Source organism: Stigmatopora nigra, chromosome 19 (genome assembly GCF_051989575.1).
Source record: "Stigmatopora nigra isolate UIUO_SnigA chromosome 19, RoL_Snig_1.1, whole genome shotgun sequence".
Taxonomy (NCBI): domain Eukaryota; kingdom Metazoa; phylum Chordata; class Actinopteri; order Syngnathiformes; family Syngnathidae; genus Stigmatopora; species Stigmatopora nigra.
The window spans coordinates 3,777,298-3,803,640 of record NC_135526.1 but is presented as its reverse complement, the minus strand read 5'-3'; the positions used below and the strand labels follow the sequence as shown (position 1 = coordinate 3,803,640).

At 38.8% G+C, this 26,343-nt stretch overlaps 1 protein-coding gene across 6 annotated transcripts; it reads left to right on the top strand.

Annotated features, from left to right (window-relative positions):
• Window positions 1-963: 963 nt before the first annotated feature.
• On the top strand, window positions 964-23,831 carry ltbp3 (latent transforming growth factor beta binding protein 3). Of its 6 annotated transcripts, none has more exons than XM_077740526.1 (28): window positions 965-1,611; window positions 11,705-11,983; window positions 12,046-12,209; window positions 12,295-12,400; window positions 13,604-13,690; window positions 14,175-14,291; window positions 14,384-14,530; window positions 14,682-14,795; window positions 14,874-14,930; window positions 15,160-15,237; window positions 16,162-16,287; window positions 16,919-17,050; window positions 17,132-17,260; window positions 17,327-17,446; window positions 17,701-17,823; window positions 17,971-18,093; window positions 18,228-18,347; window positions 18,788-18,916; window positions 19,131-19,301; window positions 19,893-19,973; window positions 20,051-20,179; window positions 20,459-20,596; window positions 20,666-20,806; window positions 21,238-21,366; window positions 21,828-21,989; window positions 22,069-22,158; window positions 22,248-22,376; window positions 22,993-23,831. In XM_077740526.1, exons 1-28 carry the CDS (start codon window positions 1,374-1,376, stop codon window positions 23,142-23,144), a joined length of 3,711 nt encoding a protein of 1,236 aa, XP_077596652.1. In that variant the 5' UTR covers window positions 965-1,373; the 3' UTR covers window positions 23,145-23,831. The 6 variants fall into 6 exon arrangements, with proteins under 6 accessions (XP_077596654.1, XP_077596652.1, XP_077596651.1 ...); XM_077740525.1 differs by having other exon boundaries at window positions 966-1,611; window positions 16,159-16,287; XM_077740530.1 differs by lacking the exon at window positions 965-1,611 and adding an exon at window positions 7,749-7,848 and having other exon boundaries at window positions 16,159-16,287.
• The last annotated feature ends 2,512 nt before the right edge of the window (window positions 23,832-26,343 follow it).

The window sequence follows — 26,343 nt, the reverse complement described above, 5'->3', positions numbered from 1 at the left end:
TTTAAATCAATAATTATATTTTCTTTAGACAAAAGTAAAGCAAACATCTTAATCCTCTTTAGAATTTCTTCGATGTGAACTCTTGAAACCCCTCTTGATGCAAAGCGATGATGATGTTTGGACATTATATTCATTTTGCTCGTGTTATTTGTTTAATGACAGCAAGGAGAGTTACTGGAGCACTTTGCATGTGAACTCATTGGAGTCATTTCCTCAGCGCCTGGAAAGTAAACACTGTTTTTTTGGGGGGGAGAGGAAGTGACTCACAGACTCTTTCTCTCCTCTTTTCTTTTTCCCCCTCCTCTTTCTCATTGTCTGCCTTACTTTCCCTTGTTGACCACACGACCTAAAATACCTCCTTCCTCCCTTTGGGACCACAATGGACAGACACATTTGACTTGCCAGATGCCAAAATCGGTGTGTGGTGGCTGGGGCTCGAGACTGAAAGTTACGTCACTCAGTTATAACTTCACATTATCGCTACACCTTGAATTATTTGCCAGCAAATCACTGCAAAAACAATTACAAGTTATTCTTAAAAATTGTATACTTAGTCATTTGTTACTTACTGGCCCTAATATTCGGTGCAAAAAAAATTGGAACATTGCGTTTAAATTCGAGCTGCTGGGCTGCCCTGTTAATACATAAATAAATAATTTTCTTATCATTTTCTTTCATTTTTGTCTTTTTCTCACATCAAAAGTGGCACACTAATTATTAAAGGGTTCAGTTGATAGTTTTATTTTTAGTATTGTGGAACGAATTACAGAATGTACATATAAAGTACAGCTGTACTTACGAAAAATTAAAGTGAAGAAAAAGGTTCTAGATATAATTAAATTCGTAAGTAGAGGTGCGTCTATTTCCACAATGACACGCAGTTGCAATGGACCAGAGTGAAGGCGGTCTGTGTTGCGTTCACGGCTCGCACGGGATGTGGGAAAGAAAGGCAGTCGCAGTTCACAGGACTAACCTACAAGATCTAGAATTTCAGCTTCACTCCTGCACCGCCTGTCTGGCTTTCTGCCAGCCTTTCTCCACGGAGGGCTGGCTCACTTCTCCTCCTCCTCCTACTCCCCTTTCCTTCCCTCCTTCTCACCGAGCTGCCGCTCACGCACCCACGGGAAGCAACTGGCGAAGAGGAAGAGCTGAGGCAAACTTTTCGGGGAAACTTCCAATCATGCCAAGCTGGTCGCTTTTGCCGATGGATCACCGAAGCCCACCCGAGGAGTGATTGTATGCAATTTTGAGAAGGAGGGGGAGGATAAAAAACACGCACAAGCAAGGAGCTCGAGGAACAAAGCGGATCGCCCCCAGCTTTTGGTTTCATGTGTCCGGCTGTGTGAGTGAAAAGGGCACCGGAGGATGCCACGATGCCCTCGTTGATTTGCCGGCTGCTTCTCTTGTGGATCAGCGTGCACAGAGTGGCGCGGTGCACGGAGCGCTCATCCACGCGCGAGCGCTTCAAGGTGGTCATCGCGCCGGTCATCTGCAAGCGCATCTGCCAACAGGGTCAGTGTCATGACCGCTGTGAGCAGGGCAACAACACCACGCTCATCGCGGAGAACGGCCAGGGGGCAGATACGCTCATCGGCCAGGGATTCAGGGTTGGTGAGTGGATAATAATCGTCGTGGATTTGGGGGGGCATTGCTCGATGGGATATAATTAGGCTGCTAGGATCAACGCGTCGTGGCGCTTCCATGACTTCAATTTGGATTTAAAAGTGCATCTGTTCCTATGCCATGTTATGAAAAACGTTTTAAACCCTAATGAGAGGTTGCCAAAAATGGTACTCTAATGTCGTCTAAAAAGTTCTCCAAATAGTAATCACTTTAGAGTTATGAATGCATATTCAACCATAGGAATGTTTCATTTGGTCATGTTTGTTAAACGGTGCAACAGGCGCAGATCTTTTTATTATTAAATGTTTACAATTATACAAGGTTTTATATTTAAGCAGTGGAAGTCATTCAACATAAGTATAAGTAGCATTTCTTTCATAACTAGTGAAATCCAGCCAACAAGTGAATTATGTAAGACATTTAATGCATTGCAGTGGTCATCTACATTGTCCCAAGTAACACCCCTAAAAAGGGGCCTGTTCTGCAAAATAGCTCAGCAGTTATTGGACACTGATGTGATTTCCTTGGTATGATGTAATTGACTTCACTTAAAAATGTAAAACGTTTTTAAATAAATATATATTACCTCACATTGTTGAGGAAAATGTTCATCTTTGCAATATTTATAATATCACTGGTTCATCCCAGTTCAAATCCATTGGAAATTGAATTCACCGCTTTTAATATGTTACAATGAATAAGGTCCTATTTTTTCTAAGATTAAAACACATTTAAAAAAAAAACAGGTCCAAATTTTAGACAAGAATGCTGTCTTCTACAGCTTAAATGGCCCCCTCTCCTTTTAAAAGCCTCACAAACGTCGTATATACTTCTGCTTGCTAGCACCATTGCTAATAACTTTTAGGTTGGGAAATGAGGCAGAATTCCCTCTACTGCATTCCAGGAAAATGTTCCAATATCACTCTTTAATTACTGAACCAAGGCTCATTACATGGCACATAAATGCCCTCTTTTAGATCTAACAGCCCCTACCCCAGTGAGTGGAACACCGTCTGGTTGGCTTGAGTGAGTAAGTCTTTCTCATCGCCATCAAATCAAATGTTGCCAGACGTGGAGCCTCCCTGTCTACATGACTTGTCCGGCCCGCGACTGACTGCACTCATTTCTGGCAATCAAAACTGGAATTAATGCTGATTGGTCATCTAAAAAATGTTCCATAGATCTGATAACGTAACTTATAAAATGAGGAATTTAACTATCAATGATAAACATGACTCAAGTTAGCAGATGTTAAATGGCATTCACTATGTTTTTTCTTAATCCCCCACAGTAATAAATTATAGTCTTAATATCATAGTAAAATAAACACAAGGCTGACATATAGAGTGACAAATGAAATTACTCTGAGAATTTGTATCTGTGCACTATAAAACTTTCTCTCCATCTGTAAAAGTCATTAGAGACTGAGCTTTTTCTTTCCATTACTGTATGTACTGCTGAAAATGGAAGCTTTTTGCCCCTCAAAAAACACTTTTACAAGTCATGATACTAGCGATAATCATTTTTACATTTTGATACTTGCGTGTCATAAGGCCAACATTGTTATTATTCTTTGCTGTCTCAATTTTTACACTCACATAAATCATATCCTGGCTGTGTATTCATAACCATCCATAAAATAAGTTTTGGCTGCTTTTGTAATAACATGCTGTTTACACTCAGAGTATATATGTCTGGTTCTCTCAGATAAACTTCAAAATCTTTTTATATATATTAAATATATATATATAAATACGTATATATATATATATATATATATATATATATATATATATATATATATATATATATATATATATATATATATATATATATATATATATATATATATATATATATATATATATATATATATATATATATATATATATATATATATATATATATATATATATATATATATATATATATATATATATATATATATATATATATATATATATATATATATATATATATATATATATATATATATATATATATATATATATATATATATATATATATATATATATATATATATATATATATATATATATATATATATATATATATATATATATATATATATATATATATATAATCACCAAATCAAATCATTAAGACAGAAAAGCAGCAAAATATAAAATGAGCAAGAGTGAATGTGTTACTGTTTTCTTGCAAGACTTTTGCTTGAACTTGTAACTTGTAAAACAGGTGTAAAAAAGTAGGCCGACAACTGTTAAAAGTAACACATGGAAACAATAAAACTTGCACTCACTCTTCACCTTGATGGCAAACGTCAAAGCCTCCTCCTCTATATTGTCTATTGATACTAGAAGAATGTCAACATTTTGAACTCCGTCACACATTTGTAACACTCAAGAGGCTGTTTTCTTTTTTAACCTGCTCCTTTAGCAATACTACAATGCACAGAAGAAAATAGCAGGAGTTCATCCCTGTGCCAATTTTACAATCAACTCAAGGATTCCTTTATTCACTTTCCAGAGAATGAATTATTTACGGGCCTGGTGTGGCTGTTAACTTGTTGAGTACTTTGGATTCATAGTACTTTTGTCCTTTCCTTCTCCTCTCATGTGTTTTTGTCTCATTTTGAAGCTTCTGCGTCAAATAATTCTGAAGTTTTATTTTAAATTCCTGGAATTGCTACAGATTCCTACACGATTGGGTTGTAAATATGGAAACTTCTCTGTAAATGTTTTATAGTTCTCAAAAAGGATGGTAAACTGGAACTGAGTTGTATGGCTGCCGTGGCCGCTTAAGGAGCGTTTTGGCTTCACGAGATATGTACGTGTTGTTCTCCGTCAGCCCTGGAATGCATGCGTGAGTGGACCAGTGGAAATTTCTCTCCCTCGTGTTAAATCAGCCACAGCTATAACGGCAACGATACCAAGGCTTTTCCATATTTTTCCAACATGAGCCAACCCTGTTTGAGTGTGTGAATACGCATGTACAAAGAGGATTAGGGCTGATTCGGATTCTATGAGTAATCCCAAAAATGATGCTAAATTGAAAGTTTCTCTTCACAATCATTATTTTATAGGTTCACTGTTTGATTACATTAGGTTTACATATATTGTCATATTTTTGGAATGGTACTGACAATGCCATTTATTATATAACATGGTTGATCAATATTCTGTCTTTAGGATATACAGTAAATAACTGGATGTCTTCACAAAACGCACATCTGAAGAGGGGAAAAAAACTGTGGTTTGTTTTTATCTCGTCACAGTCCAACATTTACGCTCAAGCCCAAACTGTAGCAGAGACAGGTTGATTTGGCAAATATTTTCTTTCCGCCTAGTGGCCTCCGCATCAAACAAATGTGCGCTGTCAACACTTTCCAGAAGCAAAGATACTGGCACTACTGCTGATTATGACAAGCCTCAAAGAAAGACCTCACCTTGTTGTTTACTTTTAACGTCAACTACATTTCATAGTTTGTTTTTTTCACAATTTGAAAAGGCAGAGTTGTTAAACAACTTGGCTTGTACAACACACAAAAGCTTTGAAAGGTGCAATGAAATGTTATGAAATACCAAAGTGAATTTAAAATGATTGCAGACCCTATTTTGGACACAACATTTTTTAATATATCTAAAACAATGTTTATTTTAGCTTTAAATATATTTTTAGATTTTACAAAATGATTTTTGGACTAAAAACACAGAAGTAATTGATTAAAAAATGACAATTATTGCGTTAAAAGGGGGAAAATCAGGAAATTTAATATACAGCTATATTCTTCATTTGAATTTGATCCTAAAACAGAAAGTCGGCACTCATGATTGACTTTCCCGGGCCACACAAAATGATGCGGCGAGCCAGATTTGGCCCCCGGGCCGCCACTTTGGTCAGGCTGCACCGGGAATACATTTTGTTGTACTAGTACTACGACTAAAGCTATCAATTCCATTCCATTATTAAATTCTTTTTAGTGTGTTGATGTGTGAGATGAACTAGGCAAGGTCGAAAGTGGACCTCATTATTATTAGTGTATACGGCTATTCTGGGAGTTCCCATGTGGTTCTCTATTTCCAATGAATGACAGTAGTAGCCTGAGGTTTGTTTTGCTTCCACTCCCCAGCACAGGTCAGAGGTCCGTGGGAGTTTGAAAACTAAGACATGTTCCGTAAAATACAGTGGATTTTGGCCCCGCTGACTTAGAGAGGGTTTAGTTTGTTTTACCTTGAAGCCACCCCACACACTCTGCTTTCTTTTTCGCTTGGCGAAAGTACTCTTAGTGGACTGTTTTTAATGCTCTATCCGTTGCATAGTTGTCAAGAATTGGTCAAATAATGTTTTCATTGCTTTCTTTTAATGCAGATTCATGCAAAATTTACTTCATCAAAGAATGATGAAAGTTAATCAGCAACGAAGCATGTAAGCATTTCATTCTTTCTCCACTCCAATAGTCACAGATCTAAAAGTAAATACTTTAGTAAATATTTTAGTAGTACAGCTCATAACTCAAAAAGATTTGGCCACTTTTAAATTAAACTGTATTGTTAAAGGTGAAAATATTCCAAAATATTAAAAAAATGACTAAAATGTAAATAAATTCGAGTATAGAAACACTCAATTGATTAATGCTGGTGAAGAGGCAGCACAAAAGTCAATATGGCGGAAAGTTAAAGTCAAAAGCCTTTGTTGTCATTATACAACTCCTAAGTATAACAAAATTAGTGGTGCTACTCCACAAAGTATGTGTTTCCCAATAAAAACATAAATACATCATTTAAAAATTCAAGGTAATAGAAAATAATATCAAAAATCTAAGATATTGCTTTTTGTCATTGAAATCTAGCTGTTTAACTTTAGTCCGAATGCAGTATATCTTCATTGATGTGCACAATATTTCTCTCTTTTTTCCCCATTCTTTTTTATGAATTTTAAGCTACATTCCATGGTACTTGGTATCAGTCACTTACATGAGCTTTGAAATGTTTCAGTAAAATAATGTTTGGAAGACAAAGCAGCAATTAGGGTTGTTTTTTTGTTTGTTTTTTGGACCGTCAGAAAGGAACAGTGTGGCCCTTGTAAGAGCGCGTGCGCTTGGTGTTCTAATGCTGTTTACTGACCCCTAACTCAAACAAACAGCCTTCTTTACCATCTTTAACACTCTCCTCCCATTAGGGGTGGGCGAAACAGTTATTTAAAGCCGCTTGAAGGAATGTGAGCGGCCGGGACTGCCGCCATCGCGCGGGACCTTGTAGCTGTAGCGATTAGGCCAGGGTAAACAGAATAACACGGCTCCTGCCAGTGTTGCTGCCGTGATCTGAAACTGTGCTGCTTTCAGAAAACTCAGAATTGACACACTGTCTTTTTGCATATTCAATTGCATCTTCGCAAAGCAATGTTCGCTTTACAACTACTTTCCATCAAAATCTAATTAATTTGATTCCCATTCATGCTCACAATCACATCATCACTGAGTGGGAATCGAACCCAGGCTCTCGGCACCAAAGTTAGGGAGAAGAACCATCGCACCATCGGGTATCCACTTTGAGTGTTGTATGGAAAAGGGACAGAGTGCTCAAAGTATAACAGTTCATTTTTAAAGTAACTCTGGTTTGGTTATCACCGTCAAAAGCCAAAGTTACACTGGTAACAGGGGGAAGGGTGATTGTTTGGATATTATAGGTTGAGGTTACTCAAAGTTTCTAGCAACCAATGGAGTCCAAGAAAGCCTGTGGTGTAAACAGGGATGTGCACACAATTTACTTTATTTAAAAGGTAGTGATTATGTCATTTACTGCCAATGTCTGGCTCAACCATATGCATTTGACCCCCTCCAAGAAGCAAGATGATTGCTTTTCTGCTTTAAAGCCAATTTTAAAACTAGTATGTGGTTGTTGTTGTTGTTTTTTTTTTTAATGCAATGTGCAGTTCTCTTGTTTTTCCCGTCGGGTGGTGTTCTTTGGATCTTTGTAACCTATTTTCATCTGTAAATGCCAGACGACTGCTGATTGTGAAGTGAGACTAGTTCACTGCCGCTATGCCAGACCTGGGTAATCTGGTTTTGGTTTAACTAGTAATTAGATTTCGGCTGAAACAAGAAGCACCTGACTGCAATCCAGTGATTGCACTTCGAAATTACCAGATTGGTGGAAAGGTTTCCTCTTATGAGTTGGAAAGAAAACCTGCACCCACTGCGGCCCTTTAATTGCTCGTATGTCAATTTTTGGCCTCCAAGTTAAGGTAATAAATCAGTCAAACAACAGATTAACTTTAGATGGCATCACAAATCAGGTCATTTGTGTCTCTGTAAGTACTGACTTTTTTTATTTTAACCTTTGACACGTAACAGTGACACCTAATGTAACATCAGCATTCCTCAATACCCAAAAAAAAGTGTTTTTGTATTTTGAATGTTTCGACAGGTCTAAACTGTTATGGTCAGAGTGCAACAGTAGAAAACAGCTGTCTATTTTTGTGCGTGCAGTACCCACGCATTGACAGACTGCATAATAGACTGCAGGAAATAATTTGCCATATAATCCCTGGATGAATGTGACAGAAATAGCACTACTAATGAATGAGCTTTAAAAGTGCCCAGTGGTAGATTAACACTTTTTTTTGTTAAAATGAAAGCAGCACTGTGGTAGATTGATATATATATATATTTTAAGTTTCACGGTTACGTGAATAAACAGACAAATGTGTCAATGTTTGTAAATGTTGCTTTGTATGTTAGTCAGCATATGTGTAAAGTGTTTCAGGATCTCAGGCCAATAAAATGAAAACGACACTAGTGGAAAGAGACAAAAAATGTGAGCGTGCATGCTTCTTTGAGTGAAAGTGTGCATTGTAGCCCAGAAAGAGAAACACAGTGTCTATATTTAATCTGCGTGTGGCTTGGTTGGTTCAGACAGGCCAGAGAATTACAGAGAAAGTGACTCAACTGGCGTCATTATTATTTTACAGTCTGATTCCTTTGATTGGAGGCGTGGTTAGTGGTTGTTTGTGGCACGGCTGGGGACACGTCAGGCCAACGTCTGCGTGTGTCGGCTGTACGTGCAACTTTTCGTACTCGTGTTTTTGTGGTGTGTAATTTGTTGTTTTTGTGTGCAAAGGGTGCGTCTGCGGCCGCAGCGGCCCTGGGAGGATGGGCGGGGGTTGGCGTTTTGATGATGCGTCATCTACAGATGCTGTGGAGTAGGTGGGTGGGTGGTCGCGTCATAGGGCACTCTCAGGGCAAACTTTGCTTTTTCTTTCTGCCCTGCTTTGCTTCCTCTCTGTTTCCTTGCTGCTTTATTGTTTGGTATTTTCCTCCCCACTCTGACAGTCTCTCTGACCTCCATTTTTTAAACTATTTTCTTCTTTTCTCTCTGTTTTTATCTCTTTTTTTATTTAATCCTTCAATATGTTCATCCCTTTTCTATTATTCTGAATTTCCTCCCCCTCACTCACTCCCCAAAGTTTCTGTATACGCATTCTTCTGTTTTTTTTGACATTCTTTCCTTCTGTCATTCTTTCCTTTCGTCCAGCAGTCATCACATTGTTTTTATACTAAATTCTTATCTTCAATTCCATTAATCCAGCATCCATTGTTTTTTGTGTCTTGGCCATGGGAATATACATATTTTCTTCCTAACGTTTGGTTATTTTTATCTTAATTCTGGCTTTTGTTCATGTGCAATTGCCTTCCGTTATTATAGTATGATTGAAAAACATTCAATTACCATTCTGGTGGCGAGTAGGTTTTATGAAAATCTTTCAAGTCTAATTCATTACCAGCAAAAGATTATCAAAACATGACACGGGTTACAAAAGGTTCCAAATAATTCATAACTATAATGTTCATTCTCCCCCTGCCAGTCAAAATGGCTTGGAGCTCTTGCTCAATCAGTGTTAGACAGTACGTTAAATCAGTGTCCTGTAAGTTTTTCTTTTCTTAAATATAATTTGTGCATGAAAATGTTAATGACAGCCTGTTTAAGGAATGTGTTGGATCCATAAAGACAAAGGCGTGGTACACACACACACACACACACACACAGAGGACGCCTTTCTCCCAGACTAAAAGAAGGCAACTTAATGAGTTTGAGAGGAACATAAATTATCCGCTGATGAAGGGAAAGTCTACAGTAGATGCAAAGCATTTGAGTCATTTTTTAAAATTTATTAGCGAGCCATGTATATGCTGCTAAAACACTTTCATAGACACACAAACCCACAAAAAAAGTCTCCAGTAACCTTCAGGTCATTTAAAAAGATGTAAATCATAGAGGATCCTAAATCATAGACACTTCACTTTTGCAGCCTCAACGAACAACAAAACAAAACCTAATTAGATTTGTAATATAGACAAGATGTGTAACTTGGAAACTTTGCATAGTGTAGTGACAGAAGACGGGTTTTTTTTAAGTGATTTACAGGATTGTAACCAGTCATGGTTGCTACTGCAGAAATTGACTGAATTCCTCCCGGCATTTCATTAGTAACTATATTTCCTCTATTACGCTAATGATATGTTTTTTTATATTTTGACAAGTAGCTCTATAACCACAATTCTGTCCATACGCACCAATATTAATCATATTTTCCGAGTCGAGGAGGCATCAAATGTTAATATATAAAACTAAGTTGTACAAGTTGAACACTTTTCTTTCACTTGTGTCTGCATCTGTTATCATACTTTGCCTCCCACGCGTCTTTCCCAACTTCCAAACTACGATGATAAACGTAGTTGCAACCCCATTGTGCAGCTCTTATATCAGAGGTTGTCTGGTTAAGATGTGCGTGCCGCTCACTCACATCCTGCCATTCCCTTATCCATTCACAATGCATGTTACGGCCTGCATGAAGGTAACGCACCGTCACCTTGCATTAGCGAGCCTGCTTGTCAAACATCCAGCGCTGAGGAATTTTAGTATGAAAACATGCCAATATTACATACCAGGAACACTCTAGTAGTCTAAATCATTTTTTTAGTAGCACATTATCTTCCAATGACAATTTTTCTATGAACTTGATGACTTATATGGCATGATTGACCAGAACTACGTTGCAGCAAATACATTTTTTTTTCTTAAAATTGCTTTTTCTTTTGACCGAATCTTTGTTTATTTATTTCACGGGTCCATCACTGTTTTTTTAAAGTTAATAATTTCCTTATAGTATAGTGCTCGCCATGTTAGCCTACTGTTTTATATGTATAAAAGCCTATTGGAGTTGTTGCTATTTGTCTTTCACGTTGTGAGGATGTCCCTGCTGTGTTTAAAGTGATCCAGGCTCGTAATTATCCCCCTCGTCCAGACTCGCTGGCAATGCGCCCCTAATTGTTTCCATCCGAACGCTTTCCTCTTTTTCTGTTTGTTGTTTAAATTTTCTTTGTTAACTGCGAAAAGAAAAACGTTAGTTAGTACATTTGTAGTAGTGGGTGGATGTGAAAGACTTTCACAATGGACATCCGCAAGAAGAACTGAAGCCTCGGGACAAGTACAAAAAGTAGCACATTGACAGGATTTTAAACAGCTGTGAACGGCGGCCAAGGCATGCAGTGCTTTTTCTCATGCATTCTGCAGATTGGGATGGGCTTCCCCCATTAAGACTGTTAGATACATCAATGAGATCACCTCTTTTAGCCTGCCAAAAATCTGCTTCTGATCAGCTGTAGAAACCTGCTCGTCCAGGAGGTTTTTTTGATTTTATAAAGAAAACACAGCAGTAATATTAATGACAGCAATGGTATCATAAAATAAAATGAAAAACATAGTATTGTACAATTGCGATAATCATAGAAGTATTGTAAAATAATAAAATAATAACTCACACTCATAGTACAGGGCAATTTGGAGTGTTTTTGGGGATGAGGGAGGTAACTGTAGTAAAATATTACATGATGGTCTAGTATTTCTAATGAAGTTTTCCAACTCAACAAAAAAGTTTGCCTCACGGTTTGATTTACAGCACCCAAAAAGAACACTAGTACCGAAAACACAGGTGACATCTTGTGGCCCAAACTGATACTCCAAAAATAGCCGTATGTTGCGTGGATGCTGATATACTGAATATCATTAATAGTAATGATAGTCTCTCTGTATTCCCATAGTTGTGTGTCCCCTCACGTGCATGAACGGTGGCGTGTGCAACTCCAGGAAGCACTGCCAATGTCCCCCGGGCTTCACGGGCCGCCTATGCCAGTTTCCTCCACGGCTCACCCAGCGTGTAGAGGCGGCGCGGGGCAACAAGCAACCCGTCTATCCCATTTCCTTGAAGCCCAACGGCCAAAAGCTTCTGGAGCAAGCAAGTCTGGGACGAACCCAGTTGACTCAGTCACACTCAGTTTTCTCCATTCCTTTTGCCCAGCCGGGCTACCACTCCTCGGAAGGTACCACTTTTAATTTGTCAGCTCAAGGCAATACAACACTCTCAACGCCCTTCTGTTTTCAGTCCAGATAAACGTGCGCGTTCACCACGCATCAGACACGTCCGTGGTCATTCAGCCTCTCGACCAGGCGGAGAGCAAACCCCCTCAGAAGATTGGGCCACGCCTCCCGCCTACACGCCACAAGCCCAAGGGTCGTTGCTTCCAGGAGACCACACCCAAACAAGCTGTGAGTGGAATCAGATGACTACACAGGTGGGAATCCTGCTTTTTGCTTCGCCTCAAAGGGTCATATGATTTCTCTCATCACTTAGTGCAACAGCACCCCGCTTCCTGTTCTGACGAACCAAGAGGACTGCTGTGGAAGCGTGGGAAACTCCTGGGGTCAAAATAAGTGCTACCAGTGCCCCAAATTGCCAAGTAAGACATTTATTACACAAAAGATCCCACCATATTTAAGGTATGAGGCCCATAAATTCAGCTAAGTACGGCTATTTAAAATAAATACAAAAATAAATCATTTCAGTAATTGTTTTGTATGCTTCGGCTGTGGAGTGGAGTAGAACCCAAGGAGCGCACAAAAGCACAGGGTTTAAATCTCCACCCTTAATCACGTCTTGTGTGTTTCTAAGAACAAGTTATTGTTTATCCAGGCCAAAAATGTCAGGTATCCTTGCCGAATTTCACCTTCCAACTTACAACTATTAATTTGATTGTGCTGTACATGGGTTAGATAGAAAGAAGAAACTAGATTAAATGATAGGAATGGCACAAATACAGACAGTGAGACAGAAGAGGAGAATGTGGAAAATAAGGCTTTTGTACTTCCTCATGTTCCTATGGGCCTACCCAGTGCAGGACTGTCATCACATCTCCCAAGGTTGAATTTCACCAAAATCTTGGCTCCGCGTTCTTTCCACTCGACTATTATTCCAGTTCTCGGCACTGAGTCACACAATACCGCCTTTGACAAAACCAGATAGTGAACGTCTGGTTAGAATTTAAACTACAGCCTGGAGTCCTGTAGGCTTTGTTCCATAAATATTCATTTTTTTAATCTTTTATTTTAAAGTTTTTCCCCTCAGAGTCCGCTTTGATCTGTTTTATTTTAAATTTAAAATATTCAAGTGTAGTCCACCCACATCTCTTTTTACTTTTGCCTTTGAATGCAGAAAAAAACTTGGTCAGAGTTAGAAACTCACAGCAGAGGAGACTTGTTAAACTTTTTAAGTCACATTTAAAGATGTGTTCTGTGTATTGTAAGACTGGATTTGCTTAGCTTGAGAGGCAAAATAGAAACAGAAAGAAGTTTGTTTAGGTTTAAAATATAGCCAGAAATCTTTCATTGACTTTGACAACTTCAATTTCTCAGATGTCGTAACTGCATGGCCAAAAACGTACAATGGCACTAAAGAAGGTTTTTTTTTTTTATATACATTTTCCATACCGTTTAAACTGGATCATTTTATTGGGTGTAATTTAATTATTTTTTTAAAATTGAATTAAGTTGTTCAAAGCACTGTGCTTTTATGCTTCTAAACTACACATTAAGATGTGTTAATAAATCAGTAAAAAGGTGGATTCTTAGTTTGTTTATATATGCGTGGTTTGTTGTATTTTCAGATGCTTCTGTCAAGCAGACAATTGTAGAAGATTATGGATCAACCTGCCCACAAGGTTATAAAAGATTCAACAACACACACTGTCAAGGTAACACTGACTGGAACGACATTTTTTTTATAGACATTGCTGACAGCTCCCTCATTTGTATTAATAAATTATGTTTTTTTTCTCTTTACAATGAAACCCTTTAAGTGCAATTGAAGGTAATAAACGTCTAATCGACTGATAGATATATGTGTATATAGATATATACAGGATGAATCAAGTTATCCAATCCAAACATACAAAAATATGTCAAAGTAACCATGGTGAAAAGGAAAACAGCAGGCTAAGTAGGCGTCTGTTAACATAACAGTTTTTCTGATACCTATATCTTTAAAAAAACAACAGGCTGCCAGTGGTCAGAGAGAAATATATAAATACATATACATAAGTCGCAGGCCCAGCCAAACTATAAAAAGCTGCGACGTATAGTCTGAAAAATCCGGTACTTCATTAAATTGCTCGAATGTTGCAGCACTAAAAAGAACTTTTCCAAGCTATGACTGTTTTTCCATGTGATTTCTTAAAGATATCAACGAGTGTTCCATGCAAGGTATCTGCGAGAATGGAGATTGTTTAAACACACTAGGGAGCTTCAAATGTTCATGCAAGGCTGGTTTTGTCCTGGAGCGGAATCGATGTGTCAGTGAGTTGATTTCCCGTCTGAACATTCCCATATCCATTCTTTTGTCCTTGTGGAGTTCCAAGTGTGGTTGTGGTTCCCGTTTGAATCTCCAGCCGAGTTATCTCATTGCTTCCTGATGGCGTCCGATGACAGGGGTTGCGAGCATGCCCTTCCCACCCAACTCGCCAAAGATCGGTGCTGCTGCACAGTGGGCAAAGCTTGGGGGCGCAACTGCGAACGCTGTCCACGGGAAGGCACAGGTGAGAATACTAATAGGGTAAAGACCCTCTCTGCTCATTGATCTTAAGACCGTGATTATTTTCACACTCCGAGAGGTAAGAATTCCATTCATATTTGATGTATTTATTGCACTAATTAAGTAATACATTTGTTTTCATACTTACCACTCAGTTGCCTTCAGTGAGATCTGCCCAGCTGGCAAAGGCTATATCATAAGAGAGTTCACAGAAACGTTTCCCTTGGCCTTTCCCTTAATACCCATCCCTCACAAGCCTGAAGTGGAAGGTAGATATTTTTTTTAATCAATGTAGGTGCGTGAAAACGTCTAATAGATGACAAAATTTCCATTTTGTGCACATCCAGAGACAACAACTGCTGTGCCGCAGGCCCCGACCAGCCAACACAGTCCTCGCGTACCTGGTAAAGTGCTCTCTTAAACATACATAGACTAAATGATATGTGTGATAAGTATAAAAATGAGCTTTGCATTACAAAAATAATATAAAATCTAGGACCATATGTCATAAATGTAAATGAATGAGCTATAAATTCAAATGTTCATTGACTTTTAGAATGTTTTGAAGCACTATTTAAGATTGGAACAATTCAGGAAAAAGTATTTTTCATTTCATGTCTGTTTGACCCGCAGTTGCCAAACCCACCCCTCCGACAATCATCCGAATGACCCCTGACAATGACCCTTTGGAAACCCAAACCAAAGTCTCACGTAAGTTTCCTGCAAATCTTCTTCACCATCAGATAGACAAATAATAATATATCTAAAACTAGGGCTTAACTCTACTAATCCATTCCTTTTCTTTTCATTAACATTCGTATATGCATTTAACTTAACAAGTATTCTTGATATTATCTGTTTTGTTTTAAAATATGTTTAACATATAACATGTATTGCTTTTATAATAGATGCTCTAAGCGTAATTGTATTAAACTTAATTGTATTAATTTATATAACAAACAGACATTCTTTAACTTAGTGTTAACACAATCGTAAATAACTTTTAAAAAATGCTCTAATGGAATGTTGCCAATTACCTATTTAGGATTTCCTGCTTTCTCTGCTTTTTTTTTGTGCTTTTTGAGGAAGCAATTCCAACACCCTAAAAAGCCAGGCTTAAGAAAATCACTGCACTGTACTGCAAAAAAAAACCAAGGGAGTTTTAAATACTGGATATATACTGTATCCACTCACCTGTCACTTTATTTGGGTCCACAGAGGCTCGTTTTAATGATTTAAGAAACTAGCTGTGGTACTCTGGATGAAAATGTGAAGTTTTGTCAGAAAACTCAAGAGTTGTTTTATATTCTACCATTAAGGAACCTGAAAGTTTGGTCCTTCCCTATTTAACAATATTGCCTTTTAATAATCAATCATCCTTCTCCATCAAGGAGAACCAGAAAACCTTGCAACTTTTTCTCTGAAAACTTCTTCTCTGAAACCACAATGACTCAATGAATGTCCTTTTATAGTTTGATCGCGTCATCACAAATCTGCATCTGAATCAAACTGTCCTCCTAGAGTACTAAACTATGTGTTCACTAATAAGGTGGCGAGTGAGTGAATATGCATGACTCTCCAGTAGCTGATGTTGGCTGGCCCATTAGTATGTTATGTGTTCCCTCCTTGAAGCAGAGACAGATGAATGTAGGCTAAGCAGGAACATTTGTGGTCACGGAGAATGTGAGAACAGCCCCAACGGCCGCATCTGTCACTGTTACCCCGGCTACCGTCTCAACCCGCAGAGGAACATCTGTGAGGGTAAGAGATAATGGTGCTTTAAGGAGGGGCGCAGTTCACACCTTGACCTTTTGTCGAGGCTATCGTATGGTAACGTCCGACTTGAAAAGCGCATGTGTCCCATTGCTTCCGGCGGTTTGTGACGTCTTTTCTTTCCAGTTCCATTTTCCCATTACATCTAGTTCATGAATGGCTGCTCCTTTGAATCTATCATGAGGAACATACTGCATAATCTAATCTAATATATTATAATGTAATATAAAATGGCATCAAAAACAACAATAAGATTTAAAGCTTTTAGAGATTTACTCATTTTTTTGTTGTCATTGAGGTAAGCTTGATTTTTATCTGTAAGGATAGCTCAACATTACATCTTTTCTTTTTAATAGATGAAGAAATTTGGTTCGGCACTTTTCTCTAATTAACTCAGTGGGAAGCTCATGTATTACCAATGTTGACAAAGATGGGGACCACAATTGTTCTTCAATGATTAAACTAAATAGACACATATAAAATAATATATATAAATTATAAAATTTTAAGAATATGGTTTTGATACATCTTGTGCTTGGTCTAAATTTGTGTGGGTGCTCCTAGACTAGAATCTATGTTGGCTCGCGCATGTCATATGATGCCATTGCTCCTTGTCCAGATGATAATGAATGTGAGTCCGAGCCTTGTGGTCAGGGCAGAGGCTTTTGCATCAATACAGAGGGTGGCTACAAATGTCACTGCCGCCAAGGCTATAAACACATGGTGCAGCATGGGAGGCTAAAGTGTGTCGGTAAGTTGTGCTCATTTAGTACCTTTTAAAATAGTTTTTGGGGTACAACTCCTAATTTTGTTTTTCTAACTGTATTGGCAGACATAAACGAATGTTCCAAACGGGACATTTGTGGTTCTGGAGGCCAGTGTGCTAACTTGCCCGGTTCTTACAAATGTGAATGTCATAGTGGCTACAAGAGCAGGTCACACCGTCACCCTGTTTGTGAAGGTAAAAGAAAAAAAAATCATTTCATATTTTATATGTGTAACTTCATTTCGTTTGGATATCTTTTAGATGTGAATGAGTGTTTCAGTCCGGACAATTGTCCAAATGAGCAATGCGTGAACACAATTGGCTCCTTTGAATGTGTTCCTTGCCTACCGGGTCACGAGTCACGTTCTGGCACCTGCTACGGTCAGTGTAAAATCCACAAATTCACTCTTAAGCTGCCATTTATGACCATGGACTGTTTATGTAAATGTTATTTTTTGCCATTTACCCTGTAAACTAATGTAGTTAAAATAAATCTGAATTAGTAATGTCCAGATCTGTATCCGTGGCCGATACTGCAATATTTTGTTTATCAGAGAGTATTGAATTTGACCCGCAGTTGTATTGAGTATTTAGTATTGAATCCAAATAAATGTCAAGTTAAATGTATTTACCAGATATAAACGAGTGTGAAAAACCTGGCATTTGTCCCAATGGCCGATGTGAAAACCTTCTTGGAACTTATCGTTGCCTTTGCAATGAGGGCTTCATCCCATCGATTGACAGCAAGGGCTGCACTGGTGAGTAAACCCATGGTTCAAGTGCATTATTACAACTTAATGGGCTTGAAATCACCTTAACATGATGATCATACGACCCTCGAGTGTCACTCCTATCACTATTTTCTAAATGGATATGTAATGACAAGCAACCTTCCCATTTTACAGATATTGATGAGTGTGAAGACGTCAGGCTGTGTGCGTATGGCCGCTGCATCAATACAGAAGGATCATTCCAGTGTCAGTGTTATTCCGGGTATCAGCGCACACAGGAAGGAAGCCACTGCGAAGGCATGTTCCATTCCTATCCTTTTGGGGGGATTTACACGGAGTTGTTTATAGTTTACATAAAAGTTCATCTTGCACTTGGATTAGTTCAGTTTCTATTGGCATGATTTACACCCCGCCATTCGTTGTCCTTCCAGATATCAATGAGTGCGATAGGCCATCAAACTGTCAAAGAGGCCGCTGTATCAACAGTATGGGCTCGTACACCTGTGAGTGCCAGAAGGGATACACACTGGTGGGAGGCCGCCGTTGCCAAGGTCAGTGAGTAAGCTTAAATCTCCAAACATTACCAGAGGGTTGCAGCTATCAATTATTGAGAGAATTCAATAATCTACCAATTAATTGTCATTTGACACATTTAAGAAGTTGGAGGATAATTTAGGGAGATTTAGGCATACATGCATACATGCATACATACATTTTTACAAAAAAGTAAGAACACATCATTCAAATTCATCGACTTCAACATCACTTGAAAAAGTTCTAATTTGTAGGACTCAGAACTTTGCATTGTCACTGAATAACACATCTATAAATAAAATGTATCTGTTTGAAATGGTTTTCTAAGGCTGTTTTGAAAATGTCCAAGTCAATATACCAGTAACTCCATGTTTTCTTGCTTTAATCTAACAAAACATAATTTCAGATGGTGTTTAGATTGGAATCACAAAGTGAGATGGCATTATTTTCCTTTCAGACATTGACGAATGCGCAACCGACTGGAGCCTTTGCCAGCCGTACGGCTCTTGCGAGAATAGACCGGGCTCATATGTGTGTGTCTGCCATCACGGCTACATCCTCTCAGAGGACAAACACAGCTGCGAGGGTAACTTCCTCTCATTCCTCTTGCATTTCTTGACGCTCACATTCATTGGATGCTTCACAGTCCTAGATTCTGTTGCTGAACTAAAAATCACGAAGAAAAGAAAAGGCCCATTATGCAATTTTTTTCATGTTGTTGTTGTTGTTGTTACTAGATGCTTCAGCATTGCGTTTCCCAAGTCATTTAATTTCAACCTCTTGAATGTCCCCCTCTGCAGCACCTCAAATGTTAGCAGATGAAAAGAAGGAGTGCTACCTGAACCTGGATGATACCGTGTTTTGTGACAGTGTCTTGGCCACCAACGTTACCAAGCAGGAGTGCTGCTGCTCCATCGGAGTTGGCTGGGGAGACCATTGTGAGATCTACCCATGTCCTGTTTCTCACTCAGGTACAACCGACGCATCTTCAGGATTAGAGTTATTGCTCTACGTACAAATACCATTACAAAACATTGCTAATCACATTTTAAAATAAATTGTGTGTGTGATAATTTTAGATTATTTTTACCTTGTATCCTTATTTCAGAACTTGCTAGCAATGAAATTATTTTTTTAAATGTTCCCTGCATGTTAGTGCATGTATGAAAGTGAGAAGAAAAAGCAAAACTCCAGAATCCTGGGAAAGCTGTAGAATAGAATATACTATTACTTGGAAATGAAAGCAAAGGGGGAGCCTGAAATTTCAATAAAAAGCAGTAAAAACTAACGATGTATGATTTGATTCTTAGTAAAAAAAAATTTAAAAGGTTATACCGTAGTATGTAATCTAAATTAACTTGACTTTTTTCCCAGTTCATCATTTTCAGTCATATTGTGAAATAAAGTTTAAGTGGCTTTTAACATGTGGATAGAAAATTTTTACATTCTCCATTTACTACTAGATGTACAATCATTTGGGGGAAAAAACCAAAGGCAAATAATGCAATTCAGGAATGTCTGGTAATTGTGTGAATTACATTCTTAATGTCTTATCCACACAGCTGAATTCCACTTCCTGTGTCCAAACGGGCAAGGTCTCTACTACGATGAAGGATTCATGTATAGCCGTCCTGCCTACCAGGGTATATATATATATCGTCATCACCAATGTAAATGTATGAGTCAACCACATATGTGACTTCTTTGCTTTCCTTCATAGATATCGATGAGTGTTCTCTTTTTGCGGATGAAATTTGCAAAAAAGGCCGCTGTCAAAACACTCAGCCGGGATACGAGTGTTACTGTCAGCGGGGTTTCTACTACGACAGCAATCTTCTCGAGTGCATCGGTAAGCGTCGAATTCCACTTTTCTGCCGAGCATTGGTTTAACAATTCTGGTTGTGACATCACAACCAGAATTGGTAAAAATAAGTAGGTCTGATGCATCCGTTTGAGTGACCCTACATAAACAAGATAAGAGAACACATTTGAGTGCCATTTTTTTGTTCTAAATGTAATATTAAATGAGTGCAGACATTTTTATTTTTGACATGTACCACCTTTATACTCAAATCTTAAAGAGGAGCACCATAACATTGTTTGTTTTTTGTGTGTACGCCTCTCCCAGATGTAAATGAATGTCACGACGAGTCTCTGTGCAGAAATGGTCATTGCGTCAACACCGAAGGCTCCTTTTACTGCAATTGTAAAGAACCGTGGACCCAAGATTCTGACAAAAAGAAATGTGTGCTTGCAGAAGTAGCAGGTGAGATAGCTCAAATCTTTTTCCAAAGACCCTAACTTTGCTTTGATGATGTTTTCTTTAATTGAACAGATGTAAACGAGTGTGATGACCCAGCCAATTGCAAGAATGGCCTCTGTGTGGACACTCAAGGGTCTTACTACTGCATTTGTTCCCCGCCATGGACCCTAGCTATTGACCGGAACCGGTGTGTGACTCCTGAAGAGCAAGCAGGTGAGTTGACCACTTTGTATATAAAATGAAGATTCGTGGTTTAGCAATAGAATGCAGCAACAACAAAAAAAATGTTTGGTTTCCTGTCAGGGGGGAAATGTGGGGTCCGTGCCAATATATACATACTAAGGGACGTCTACACAATATAAAAAGAACCAATACAAGAGGTGTATCAAACAAATCTGCCTTTCAAAATATAATGTTTCATTTCTATTGACTGATTGAATTTGCCTGACTTAATAATTTTGCAATAATGTAGCCTATCACCCTTTTTTATGCAAGTGAATTTCCTTTTGAGGTTCAGATAATGTATTAATTGCAGGATTGTTATGCCACGTTGCTGACATGTTTGTGTCCACCACTTTGCCGATAATAGCTGGCCCCCAAACAGATGTTCATACTGTAACCAGTGTCTGTGGTGCCCTTTGCAGATGTGAATGAGTGCCAGGATCCCTCGTACTGTAAGAATGGGAGGTGTGAGAACACGCCCGGCTCCTTTCACTGTTTTTGTGACCCTCCTCGCACCTTCAGTGCGGCGCTCAAACAGTGCGTCTATGACGGTGGGTAAATTCAGTATCAGCTAGTGCGGAAAAAGATATAAAATATATATTTTCAAATCCTTTGCACCATGGTGATTCATGTAATTCCTCCTTTAATAGTATTACATGTAAATTATTCTACGTGCTTGAGCTCATGTCCATAGTTTTACTATCTTACCCCATAATGCATCCAAACGAGGTATATTGGAAATACTTGAAACACCTCTTTGTATTGTACAAAATCCATATTGACTATTGTTTAATTCAAGTAATACCTCTCAAAATCTTTATCCTTGTTGAGGCAGTTACACTTGTGTGGTATTACTGGAAAATGTGCAGGTAACACCTGCAGTTTATGTTCAGAGTATGCATGTCTGTGTGTATTGACCATTAAAAAAATGCAATACTAAAAAGACATTTGATTGTTAAAATACTAAAATACTGTTATGCAGTCTTGAAATTCTTCTTTTTTTTTTGCCCAGATCGTACAGCAGCCCACAAAGACGTGTGTTTCCAGCAGGTGGATGAAGGTTTAATCTGCAGTGAGCCGAGAAGCATAATGTTGGTTACCTATTCCGAGTGCTGCTGTCACTACGGGCGCGGTTGGGGGCCCGAGTGCAACACTTGTCCGCCAAGGCATTCAGGTTGGTAAAAATCCATGTGTCAACCTTCATATTACTGTTACCACAGGTTTTCCAGATGCCTTTTCTTGTTTTTGCTCAGAGATGTTTAGCCATCTGTGTGAGATGCACCTGGAAACGGAGTCAGATGGGGAACAGGATATCCTGACAGCTTTCGCTCACTATAATCCAGGTTGAACCATTATGCCTCTAATTTGCTCTTTCTTCTATTGTGTTACCTAGCTATGAAGGCATTTCAAACTCCGAATTTTTTAAAAACAGGTGACAGTTCAGAGGAGGATTCGGACGAATGCAGTTGTGCAAATGGCCACTGTGTGCGCTCCTATCTGGGCACCATGTGTGAATGTAACCAAGGTTTTAGGTTGGACCACTCTCACACCCGCTGTATAGGTATGCAGCACCAGTGACCAGTCAGTAATATGATATCAACTCTTTATTCATCCACCTCAACTCATAGACATTATATATGGCCAGCTTTATCTAGGTCTACATTGTCTTTTTCTGTGTCTGTGCTTGCTACTGCTACAAACTGAATTTCCCAAATACGGGATGAGTAAAGGTTAATCTAATCTAATCTAGATATCTTTTGCACGCTTTGAGCCATTTATGGACAAAAAATTTAGGACATGACCATTCAAGCCACATAACATTAATTTAAGTGGAGCATAAACTTTGAAATGACTATAAATTGCTCACATTTTTAAGCGGGTTACGTCTCACAAATGTCAACATTTTTTATTTAACATCCAGTCTGAATCATTTCTAACTGAATGCAGTTTGTTATAAATAAAAGTGTTTTAAATCTATCAAGATTTTTAAGAAGTTAAAGTTAAGATGGTCATCAGTGATGCTGCTGACTCTCAGTCATCCGGCAGTATATTTGATATATATGGCATGTTTTGTTAGAGGACATTGCATGTTTTACATTGAAATATAATTTTATTGTTGGATGACTTTGGCAAAGACTTAAAAATACTGTTAATTTCTGCTTTTGTCCCCACTCCAGATATCGATGAGTGTTCAGAACCAGGAGTTCGTAGCAATCCGTGCGAGAACGCCCGTTGTGTGAACACAGTGGGCTCATACAAGTGCTACTGCAAACACGGTTTTGTGCCCACTCGCAGGCCAAATAAATGTGTCCGCCGTAGAATGCAATAACCCTTGACAAGTTGCTCTTATTTATCCAGATACAAGACAGTATATGCAATACACAATCAAGCACTGTGCACATGCTGTATTCATAGATTGTACTTTTAAAGGAACTGAAACCTAAATAAAAACATGGAAATAGCTGTGTAGTTAAAATACATGTCATCAGCTCCTCTCCTTTGCAATTAAAAAAAGAAATGTTTCAGACAGTAAACATGTTTTTTTTTTTAGTTGATCATTTTGTAATTATCAAAGTCCATTTGTTTTTGTATTGGTTTTATAGTCAATATTGTTTTTACATGAACCCATTTGAGATTTGTACATTGAAGGCCCAAAAGTAGTGTAGCGCTTTTGAAATCTTCGTCCCCATTCAATAATATTTAATTTTAATTTGTCATTCTTTTCAAGTGTTTTTCAAACCTACATTGTGGATTTTGTTATTGTACAGTTTGTGGCTTGAAAGTTGCTGTAAAACGTTTCAATTGTGTTGATGTAAAATATAAGAGACCTGAAGTTCGTGTTGAATTTGACATGTGAACCTACAGTCAGTAAGCTTTAAGCTAGGAATAAAAAGACCATGCACTTAGCAATGAATGGTAGGAATGTTTGCCAACTTTAGCTGACTTTGAAAAAAAAAAAAAAAACAAGAATGTTTTGCTGCATTGAACTCTCTTTGAAAAAGTGTCAAGAAGTGATTAAAAATTTGAAAACTTATTTTAAACTATTTGTGAATTTGCTTTTTATGTTATATATACAGAGTGTCTGATTGGGCGGCCCAGTGGAGCGAGTGTTTAGCGTGTCGGCCTCACAGCTCTGGGGTCCAAGTCCAGGTCGGTCCACCTGTGTGGAGTTGGTGTGGGTTTTCTCTGGGTACTCCTGTTTCCTCCCACATTCCAATAACATGCAGGGGAGGCTCTAAATTGCCCTTAGGTATGGGTGTGCATGGTTGTCCTTTATCTTCTTGTACCCTGCGATCGGCTGGGATTGGCTCCAGCACCCTCTGCGGCCCTAGCGGATAAAGCGGTTCAGAAAATGAGATGAGATATTGTCTGATCGAAAAGGCCCTATTTCAAAAGTTAATATTGTCTACCATACCATGAATTGACACGAGACTGACATTATTTACTAACACAAATATAGTAGCAGCGTTGCCTTCTCACGAGTCATGTTGCTATAGCGCCCCAGCCCCTCGCTGTCCTGGTTTAATTCTACCAAAGTGTTACGTCATTTCAATGTAGAACTGCTGGGTGACCTTCAGCAACTAGTTTTGGCAGATAAGAAAGAGGTCACCGCGGCAAGAAATGGAGGCTGAGCAACAATTACAACAGAAATAGCATTACTGCCCCTTTGAGATGACTCGAAAGGCGGCAAGAGGATATTAATACATTTTAGTGGGTCACAGTGTCCGCAGAGTAACCCTGTGATGACTCTGCACCCCATCTGCTGAATTTAAAGAGGTGTTCTGCCCATTCTGTAAAAGTTTATAGTCAGATAAAACAGGCAATGGCTATCCTGTATCTCCTATCAATTTAAAGTTTGAGTTTCAAACTTCAAACTTTTGTTTCTGTCCTCCAACTATTGTACTTTTCATTCCTAAAGGTCTCCATGGCCCCATCCACCCTTTACCTCTCCTTGACTGGAGTCACATGATTCAGCTTTAAGGTTGTGAATATCATTCCTACATTTCACTGGGAGGGAAATAAGAACAAAGATCAAGTCCCACCATGTATAAGCATAATCGCACCAACTTTGCCAAACACATACCCACCCGACTCCGCCTTCGTTCCTGCACACACTAAAGGTGACCCCGCCCGCCCCAGGTCCTGTCTATAGAGAGTAGACAGACGAGGGTTTAGTTCAAATTGCTGCAATCTGCAGAAAGCACTGTGCTGGACACACTCTGGCAGCCAGTGGCAGACTTATATTCTGCACTCAGCTCTTTCCCTTTGTCACAGTGGATTGGGGATGAGCTCCCAGTACGGGGGTGTGGGTGTATATTTGGGGGTGTAGTAAACATGGGGTGTGTGCGAAAAATGTTGATACATATTCACACAGACCCATTTTTGATTGAGATTGGCAACACTGCTACGTCAACGGTCTTTAACATCACTAAAAATCTTGTCTTGATCCTTTTGTCGACATGAAAGTACATGATCTTCAATCTATTTGAAAATATTTCACATTAATAGCCAACTATCATAACTTTCTGAAAAGCCTGGGCTTCAATAAAACATCCCGTACAAAACCCAGCGCTGCGTTTGCAGGACCACAAATTGCTTGTAATGAATAAGATGCTATTTTCCCAACTGCTCAGCCCTCCCAAGGAGACCCAACATTCCATAAAGTCCTCACCACTACCACTTTGTTGGTTTAGCTACACCCACATGCACACATATACCCACCCCCGCCAGTGCAGATGGAGCACACAAAAACCCCAAAATAAGTGTTGTGAGTTGCTTTACGTACAGTTCATGATTGAAAGTCACAGGTAATGGTGTCTTGGGATTTTCGAGACAGAAACAATAATAATATAGGCTGTCTGGCTTGCTTGATGCATTCGTGTCTGGCCAAGTTTATTTATACAGTGCTAAACAATAATAAAAATCCAATTAGAAAAAGGATACTTCTGTAACATAACTGTCGAGAAGAAATTATACAACATTTAGCAGCAGGCTCAGAGTGCCACACCTTGAGTGTCACTCATTCAGAGAGTCTGTCATTAGGGAGAGAGGCACGGGTGCCCTTGACTGGTCATTAGCCAATCATGGGGGACATACAGGCAACCATCCATTCATTTTCTATAGCACCAGGGAGCTGGAACCTATTCTAGCTGCCTTCGGACCAGAGGAGGAGGACACCCTCATTCGGTGGGTAGGCGATCACAGGACAGACAGTGACCATTCATGCTCCCACTCGTACCTAGGGGCAATTTAGAGTGTCCAATCAGCCTATCATGCATGTTTTTGGAATGTAGCAGGAAACTGGAGTACCCGGAAAAAAACCCACACAGAGAACATGCAAACTCAACACAGGTGGACTGACCTGGATTTGAACCCAGCACCCCGGATCTGTGAGCCCAACCACTCAAGGTGCTGCCCATTTTTCATTCAAAAAAAAACCCAAAATGGGTCTGCATTTTAATGAACAATGTAGTCATGAGATTTCAAAAGCCAACATACATGAATGTTTGTACATCATTAGTCTAATC